Source organism: Triticum dicoccoides, chromosome 3A (assembly GCF_002162155.2).
Source record: "Triticum dicoccoides isolate Atlit2015 ecotype Zavitan chromosome 3A, WEW_v2.0, whole genome shotgun sequence".
Taxonomy (NCBI): Eukaryota; Viridiplantae; Streptophyta; class Magnoliopsida; order Poales; family Poaceae; genus Triticum; species Triticum dicoccoides.
In genome coordinates, this window is record NC_041384.1 from 706,305,277 (window position 1) to 706,314,247 (window position 8,971).

Sequence of the window (8,971 nt, forward strand, 5' to 3'; positions counted from 1 at the left end):
CAAAGTGGACAAGTGACCTGATGAGGGCGTCCTCGACGAGCCGATTGATCGGATGGTCCATCACCAATTCTTCAGCCCCAACCATGAAAACACCTTGCAACTGAGAGGCGCTCACGACTGTCAGGTGAGCGTCGCCGCAAGATCATGTTGGTGCCCTACAGACTTCGCAGCACATGCGATCACGTAGAGAAGTCACCAAAGCAGACTTCATTTTTGCAACTCGGGTGTACAAGATGGAACAAGAGCTGAAACATGTGAACCCTCTGCAGTGACACACCGTGCAGTGGAGGATCCTCTAACGTTCGGCATCCTACCGTTCTTTTACTGACATGTGGGTCCGTTGAGAACCTGGCCCACTTGTCAAGTGCCCAATGGCACACAGGGCACGGCAGAGTAATAGTTCTCCTAGTACTTGTCTGAACAACACACAAACAAGTTCGAGGAAATTAACCGTGACAAATGGACTTGCACGAAAAAGGGGGTCTTGACAAGATAGAACCTCACGACAAATGTAGCATATATCCCGTAGTACTAGTTCAGCAGTAGAGAACTAGCTAGAGATACAGATTTTATTTTATCAGTCACATTAGAAGAGAAAGTCTAGCCGGTCCGGGTGAAGTTGAAGTGGCCACACCGCGTGAAGAACGGCAGCCTGAAGAACCCGAGCCGCTTCTTCTCCATGTCGAACTCCAGCACCACGTTCTCCATCTGGAACCCTCCGATGATCACCGCCGGCGCGCTGCCGTCCCCGGCCTTCACCCCCTTCATCTCCGTGAACGCAAGGCACGCCGCGCCCCCCTGCACATTCACCATCGAGAGCAAGCCGTTCATCGAGTAGTTCACCCCGCCCTCGAGCGCCAGACTGATGCGCGGCACCCAGTACCCGGTCCGCGTGTTGGCGAGCGACCGCGTGTCGTAGCACAGCTCGAACGGCGCCACGGGATTCACCGCGCGCGCCACGGGGCCGCCCTGCGCACCCTGCTGCACCAGGGCCTTGGCGAACGCGTCCACGAACGGGCGGTACACGTCGCGTCGGAGCAAGGTGAAGTGCACCTTAGTGCTGAGTACCACGCCGCCGGTGGCGAGCGCGCGCGCAGGGACGGGCACGCGGGCGCCCTCCACGGCTATGGACTCCACCGAGACGTAGTGCGCGGGGTTGCCCTGCTTGGCGACCAGCGGCGTGTAGACCAGCTCCTGTGTGTAGTCCACCCCCGGCTGCGCGGTGAGCTGGAGCGGGCCGCCGCCGAAGATGGCCACGCCGTTGCCTTCGCCGAGGCGGGGGAGGCAGAGAAGGAACTTATTGGCGACCTTCTGCGCGGACGCCACGAGCGCCGGCAGCGCCAGGCCGGAGCCCGCGAGCCCGGCCACGCCCGTGGAGCCCCGCGGCAGGGACGCCAGCAGCGTCTCCGGCGCGCACGCCGCCACTGCCCTCACGCTCACCTGGCTCACCGGGTTACTCCCGTTGGTGGTGTTGGCCACGAACCTGGTACGGTCGAGGCTCCCGGAGGCGCGCACGCCGGTGACCGGGTTGTTCGTGTACGCCGTGCACGTGCCGTCCTTGCGCCTGTCCTGCTCGCAGCCTGGCTCGTGGCAGCCCGGGACGGGGTAGGCGTTGGCGAGGCGGCAGGTGGGGAACGTGCAGGGGAACTTGGCCGGCAGATGGCCGGGCTGGCACGTGGACCAGACGAGCGGGCCGGCGATGTCGACGACGAGGTTGGCGCCGCTGTGGAATGGGAGCGTGTAGAGGGAGGTGGCGGGGTCCTTGGTCACCGGAACAAGCACCGGCAGAGGCTGGCTCGACGCCGGCCAGGCCAGCGAGGCTGCCAGGACGAGGAGGGCTACTAGTGCCATCTTCCCTGCGCCAACTGCCAGAGATTACAAGGTCGATCAGGTGGGGCTGTGGATTGTGGTTTGTCAGTTTGGAACATCTCTACTTATACAGTGTCTTCCGGAGCATGTATGTGCAATCTCTGCACACCGGATTTAATGGCGATCTCCGCGGACTCAACGGTGACCAGTGTGCTGCTCACAGTTAAATTCTTGTTCTATGTGGCGTACACAGGAAGATCAAGATGCATGCGCGCGAGTCATGTACAGTGTGCATGGATAAACTGTTTAAGACGAAGTCGTAATTCTAACTAATATCCCTCGTGCTGAAAAAACCCAAAACAAACCTTAGACTCGTAGACGAAAGCTAAATCGAACTCTGAGCTTTCAATCTCTGAAATCAGTACACCAAACTCTCTAATTCTGGTCTATTTTGAACCTTGAGAGTATTTTGCTGGCGTGGCAAATCAAACCGGGTTTGGCAAATTAGAGCAGTCGCTCTCGCGCCCTCTGCTATGGTTTTTTTTTCATTGGATTTTCTTTATCTTTCAATAGGTTTCCTTTTTTTTTCTTCATTATAATTATTTTCTCACTAGTTATCTTTGGTTTTTCCATCTCAGTTATACTTTCAGTTTTCTTTTGTTTCTTTCTTCATTTTTCGTATTGTTTTTTTGTTTCATCGTCCGTTTTAACCAATTTTGTTTTTTACACATGTCTAATTTCTCTCAGTACACAAAGTACATTTTTAACACACACATGGAACATTTTTTGATACATTTTTGACCTTTTCAAATACATTATGCACTTTTTTCAAACTACATGTTTCAACATTTTTTTAATGCACGGTAACATTTTGCCAAATACATATTTACCATTTTCTAAATTACAATAAACATGGATGCTAAAAAATGACAATAACTCCTTTACAAAACTATACAATCATTTTTTACACTGTTTAATATGTTGCTGCCATTTTAAAAACAATTCAGAAAGTTTCGGACTTGAAAATTTTGTTCAGGTTTAAAATGTTTGAAAAAATATTTATGTTTCAAAAAGTACTCACTTTTTCAAAAATAAGTTTTCAAATAGTTGTTCATTTAAAATGTTCAGGTTTAGAAGCATTTTACAACAGATGCTCCCATTTTTAAAATTTTCAAAAAGTGTTTGAACTTTGAAATTTTGGTCTGCTTTCAAAATTTGTTCCCATTTTTGCAAAAATGATTATCTTTCAAAAAGTGTTCACTTTTCAAATTTTAATCTATTTTAAAAAGTTGTTCATTTTATAAAAAGCATCCACACATTAATTCTTTTTCAAAGATTTCACAAAAAATTATATTTTTCTTATTTGTTTGCCCTTAAACATGTTTTTTTTCTAATTCGATTTTGTGGTGTGTGGCTAAATGTTTCAGACCTCTCATTAAATCAGTAACATCTAGTTGTTCTAGCGGCTTGCGTGAGGAGTTCAGCAGCAGCAGGTTACAAGTTTGACTCCTCTGGACTTTATATTTTCTGTGTATTTTTATGTTGCACGTTATGAAAAGGGAAAAACAAAACTCATTTCGCACGTGATGGGCTGGCCCAGTCATGTCTACAACCGACAGAAAAAATAGATTAAAAATGGAAAAGAAAAAAAATCTCACTTCACGCCTGTTGGGCTGGCCAATTCGCGTCCTTAGTCAACAATCCCGGAATTCAACCTACCGCGTCGACAAGCCCTGTTTGGGAACACTCTCAAGGTTTAAAATATACCATGATATGAGAGTTTGGTGTGCTGATTTCAGGGATTGAAAGTTTATGGTTCAATTTAATTTTCGTCAACAAGTTCAAGGTTTGTTTTGGACTTTTCCCTGCATTCACGTGTCAATCCTCTCATTCCCAGGCATGCACAATTAAATGCTTTTATTGTGTTTTTTGAGGTCACGTGATAGGCTTGTTTCCACAGCCTCGAGCATAGCGCTGGCCTTTCATAGCGCGTGTTGGTCGTGATGCAGCACATTAAATGCCCTATGCACATAGACGGACGGAGTATCTAATGAAGGTGAAGGTGAAGGTGCATGCTTCGATGCACATCGCGCCAACGAGGAGTCATCCCGTCCTGCGATTAATAAGGGTCTTAGGAATCAAGCATAACTATCTCCCTCCATTTTCATTTTACATCGCATATCAGATTTGTCTTAAGCCAATGATGCACATCATAAACTTGTAGCAAATTTACATACAAAACAATCAAAATCTACAATACTAGAGATATACAATATGAAAGTTAATTCAATGATGCATTTAATGATATCAAATTTATATTGTGAATGTCTATATTTTTTCATATAATCTTAGTCAAACTTTACTGCATTTGACTTTAGACAAAACTTATATGTGGACTAAAAAGAATCTGAATGACTATTTGACTGTAGCTGGGGTTATTTCCCCCAATTGTTATTTGGAGCAAACCAAGTTCATGTGGGGAGTGTCTAATTCCCGCTCCTAGCGATTTCTAACGACACATCGCCTGTATCGCGAATGTACTGGGCCAGGCAAGCAACACAACCTAAGTCCACTCGTCTCCCCTCTGAGGTAGTCACATGCTAAAAAAGGTAGTGATATGCTTCGGTTAGAAAAGATAGCGATTAACTTCGATAAGAAAAAAAAAGAAGGCTAGCAACATGCAAAAACAAGTGCTCATTTTTTCTTCTCTTTTCTCAACTTTTTTTCTATTACATTATCTCTATTCCCTAGTGTAAAATACACAAGTTTTAAATAAATGTTCACTAAATGTAAAATTAGTCCACATAATTTATACAAAAAAGTTCATACAAAGCAAAACAATCATGGCAATTAGAAAATTGTTCACCTGTTTAAAGATATGTTCATGCAATGTAAAAGTTTATTTGTGTAATTTTGAAAAATAAGTGTCATACCATTCAAAAAATATGTTGGTGACATTTAAAAATATATTCGCAATTTTAAAAAATGTTTGCCCATATTAAAACATGATCATCAAATTTTCAGAAAATGTTCGACATGTGTTCAAAAATGTTCACACCATATTTAAAAAAGATTAAATCTGCATCTGTTAAATATCCAACATGTATTACTGTAGATGTTTAACATGTTTTCACAAAATTTTCAACGTTTATCTAAAATAGTTGAACCTGCATAGGAAAATGCTCAACGTGTACTAAAAAAAGTAGAAAATGAAAAGGAGAAAAAAAATAAAAAATGAATATTGAAAAATAAAGAAAATAGAAATCCGCAAAGAAAAAACATAAAAGAAGGGAAAAAACCAGACTGTATCCTTCCTAAAACCGCTAGTTATAGCACCGCTGGAAATTCTTTATTGGGCCGGTCGGGTAGGACGCGGTAGCGAGAAACTCTTGAGGCGTTGTGGTGCTCTATCTTGCAGTAAGCAAAATATAAAATTTGAGGTTCGTGCTATGTATATAATTTTAGTTTACCATTGAGGTATATATGTTAGGCCAAAATCTTAGGGCGATACCCATCCACCCTTTACACCTGGTTGATTTTGCTTCATTATTAACAGTAGAATGTCTCATGATGGCAGTTCCCTACTTGCCGCTAGCTGCGGTAAATTATCAATGTGTTGCACATAGCCGACCGAACCTATGACTGGGCCAGCCCATTTAGGGAACATTGTAGAAGGTCTTTACCTTTTGTTTTCAATTTTAACTGTATAAAATGTTTGAAATTAAGAAAAATGTCTCAAATTTTATAAGGTTTGCACGCTTAAAAATATTCATAATTCGAAAAAGTATTCAGATTTTCAGAAAATATTCCTGAGGTTTTGAAAGACAATATCCAAGTATAAGAAATGTTCAAAAAAAAGATAAAAATCGTTTTCTTAGAAAGTATTAAATTTATAATTTTTGAAAATAAATAAGTTTGTTGTTTGGAAAACCACAATATAAAAACCAAATAATCCAGACGCAAATAATAATAAACGGAGAAATAAAAGTTGGCGCTAGCTCATTAGAGTGGGTTATTACATAGGGTGGCCCAATGGAGAACATGTCCACCCACTGGAGCAGGCCTATGTCCGCCAGAATAATATGTCGCTTGAACTGAGTCCGAATAAGAATCGCCTATGGGTGACAATAGCAGGCTGATCCATTTTTACGCGCGTAGTTTGGTTTTATCTTGTTTTTTCCTTTATTTTATTTGTTTTTCACACTTTTTTGCTTTTCTTTATTCTTGTTACTTTCGTTTTCTCTCTTTTCTTGGTGATTGTTTTGGTTTTTCTTTATTTATTTGTTATACTTTGCTCTCTTTTCTTTCATTCTTATTTTTATTTTTTCTTCTTCGAGTTTTAGCATTTCTTTTGTTTCTTTGTCGTTTTTTGTTTGTTTTCTTGTTGGCTTTTTGTTTTCTTTTTTTGCACACATGTCTAAATTTTCCATATGTACTGTAAATGTTGTGGTATCTGTTTAGAACATTTATTACACAAGTTTCGCTTTTCTCAATGACACTATTAATTTATATTTTGATGTCTCCTATTATTCATAAATGTTGTGCATGTTTCTTATACTAACAAAAAAAATTATAAATTTTTCAATTTGGAAATACATTATTTAAATTTTTTTAAACATGCATGATTTTTATCAAATACTACATGTTAAACATTTCCCAAATACAATTGACTGTTTTGAACTGAGTAAACCTTTTTGACATTGTACAAACATTTTTGGAAAATGTTCATGCCACATTTTTTAAAAATTGGGAAAAAATTGTCAATGTAACATACATTTTTATCCAAATTATTTTTTTACAATGTATAAACATTTTTGTTATACATGATTAACATTTTTACTTACATGTAATTAATATTTTTCTACGTTGATTTATTCAAATTGTACTTTTTGTATAAGTAAAAAAACACTTTTCTTACACATTAAAAAGTTCGAATGTAAGATTAACATATTTCAAAAGTTTATGTAAAATATGATTGAAAAAATTAATAAAAGTGCATAAAAATGAAATAAAGAATAAGCAATGGTAGGGATCGCTGCGGGTGGCAGATAGCCGGTGCTTCAGTGTCTTGCTTGACGTGAGACTTAGTGCAACGGAGTGCGAGACTGGCCCGGGCTAGATCACGAGTGGCCACAGCCTCGTTTTTGCTTTCTGTCTTTTGCTTTCTATTTTCACATTTGTTTATACTTTCAAATTATAAATATATATATATATATATATATATATATATATATATATTAAAAAGCACTCTACATAAAACATTTCAAAAATGTTAATCTAGAATTTGTAAAATATTAAATGTGTAAAGTAAAATGTTTCCAAAACAAGTAGAATGAGTATGAAAAAAATTTGATCATGTATACAAAACATGTAAAGAACATTTACAACCGGACCCTTCCCCCAAACGCATGGGCGGGCTACCCGATTAGTGTCCAGACAAAAAAAAATGTCACCCTACCGGAGAAAGCATATCCAGCCCAAACGTCCGGACGGAACGACACTCCCATTCAGCCCATATGTGGTGGATATAGGATGCACAGACGCGCCCGGGCACGCTCACCACGTCAGATCCAACCTACTTTGGCCCACCCGATCCCACATAAATTGGACCCTATCCACACTCCGAACGAAACCCTAACCGTATTCCACTCCACTCAAGTTCGCTCCAGTCCACTCCCCTCCGCCCATAAGTTTCTGTTCGGCCATCTCCCGCCTTCTCCAGCATGGCGGGAAGCAGCACCTCCCGATCTATTGAATTGAAGCTCGTTCCACGTGGCTCCGAGGAGGAGTTCGCCCGACATCAGCGCTCAGACTTGATCCAACGAGAATCCATTGCATCCGTCCAAATGGCGCATGGATATGGCCATAGGGCATTGGTTTGGCTGCCTCACAGGAGGCGGTATGGTTCATTTGGCATCCGAGCGCAATGGTCGATCCGCAGCCCCTCCATTGGCGCGCCGAATCCGACCACTACACGTTGGACACAAAAACTACGCAGCATGTCCGCCGTGTAAGGTTTGCGCGGGAGGCCGCGGCAGACATTGGCGAGGTGGAGGCACACCCTCCAGTATAGCATATGGTGTCCGGCAACTCCTGCCGCCACAATCGTGTCGTGGTGGACGTGACCGGCTCCGACAACGATGGATCCATCATCGACCTCACATCCACCGGCGACGTTTAGGGTACGGGCTCCGACGATAAAGAGTAGGGTATGGGAGACAGCGGCGCCTCGAGTCCCGTGAGCCGGAGTGGGGCCCATGCCATACTCTACCTTGCTGACGACCGGACCAATATTTGGTCAGGCGCAGCCAACCATCGAACATGGATACGGCGGAGTCAGACGGGCTCCTTTTTAGATTAGGTTCAAAATGCATGTAATTATATTGATTTGATAATTCGTAATTGTGGTATGCTTTTTTATTAACCTCACTGATTTTATTGATTCAAAATAATGTTCATAGCTACAAGGTTTGGATCATGAGGATTACCCAACCAAACATGTCTACCGGTACCTAAATTACAAGCAAAATTGGCGAGGTTATGAGCCTCAGAATTATGGTTCCTGCGCTCATGCAAGAACGCACAAGAGGAAAAAACTAGAACTACGAGCTATGATTTCATGTGTGATTGCTGCATTCGGACCACCTATCCCATGGTTGATGTCATTAACTACTCCTTGACAATCAGAGGCCACCATGACGTTCTGAACTGCCAAATCTTCCGCCAAGGCTAGAGCTTCTCTGCACGCATATGTTTCCAAAATTGTCGGGTCGGCGATCCCCTGGAAATACACCGTCGAGGAGCCAAGATATACGCCGTAGGTGGAAATGATTTTTAGTGTGTTTTTCGTTGGCTTTTGGGGTCCGAATTTGCAAGGTATGGTTGTAGATGCTCTAATCAAACATTTGAAAAACAATATTAATCATCTATTTAAAAAATGTTAAACATGTATTAAAAATGTTCCTGATGTATACCGAAAATATTGAACGTGTACTAGAAAGTTTCAACATAAAAACATAAATTTCGAAAAAATGTTGATTGTCTATCAAAATAATGTTATTCATACATTTTTACCATGTATACAAAATGTCCCTGATATATACTTTTTGAGTTGAAAGTTCCTGATATATACTGCAAATGTACAATGTGTGTGTGTGTGTGT

General features: G+C 41.8%; 1 protein-coding gene across 1 annotated transcript; it reads right to left on the reverse strand.

Annotated features, from left to right (window-relative positions):
* Positions 1-495: 495 nt before the first annotated feature.
* Positions 496-1,851, reverse strand: LOC119273374 (chitinase CLP-like). Its single transcript, XM_037554551.1, has one exon. The coding sequence runs from the start codon at positions 1,849-1,851 to the stop codon at positions 601-603; it is 1,251 nt and encodes a 416-aa protein (XP_037410448.1). The 3' UTR covers positions 496-600.
* Positions 1,852-8,971: the final 7,120 nt, after the last annotated feature.

Coding starts and splice junctions, on each gene's coding strand:
- LOC119273374 (XM_037554551.1), bottom strand. CDS start 1,851: ATGGCACTAGTAGCCCTCCTCGTCCTGGCAGCCTCGCTGGCCTGGCCG.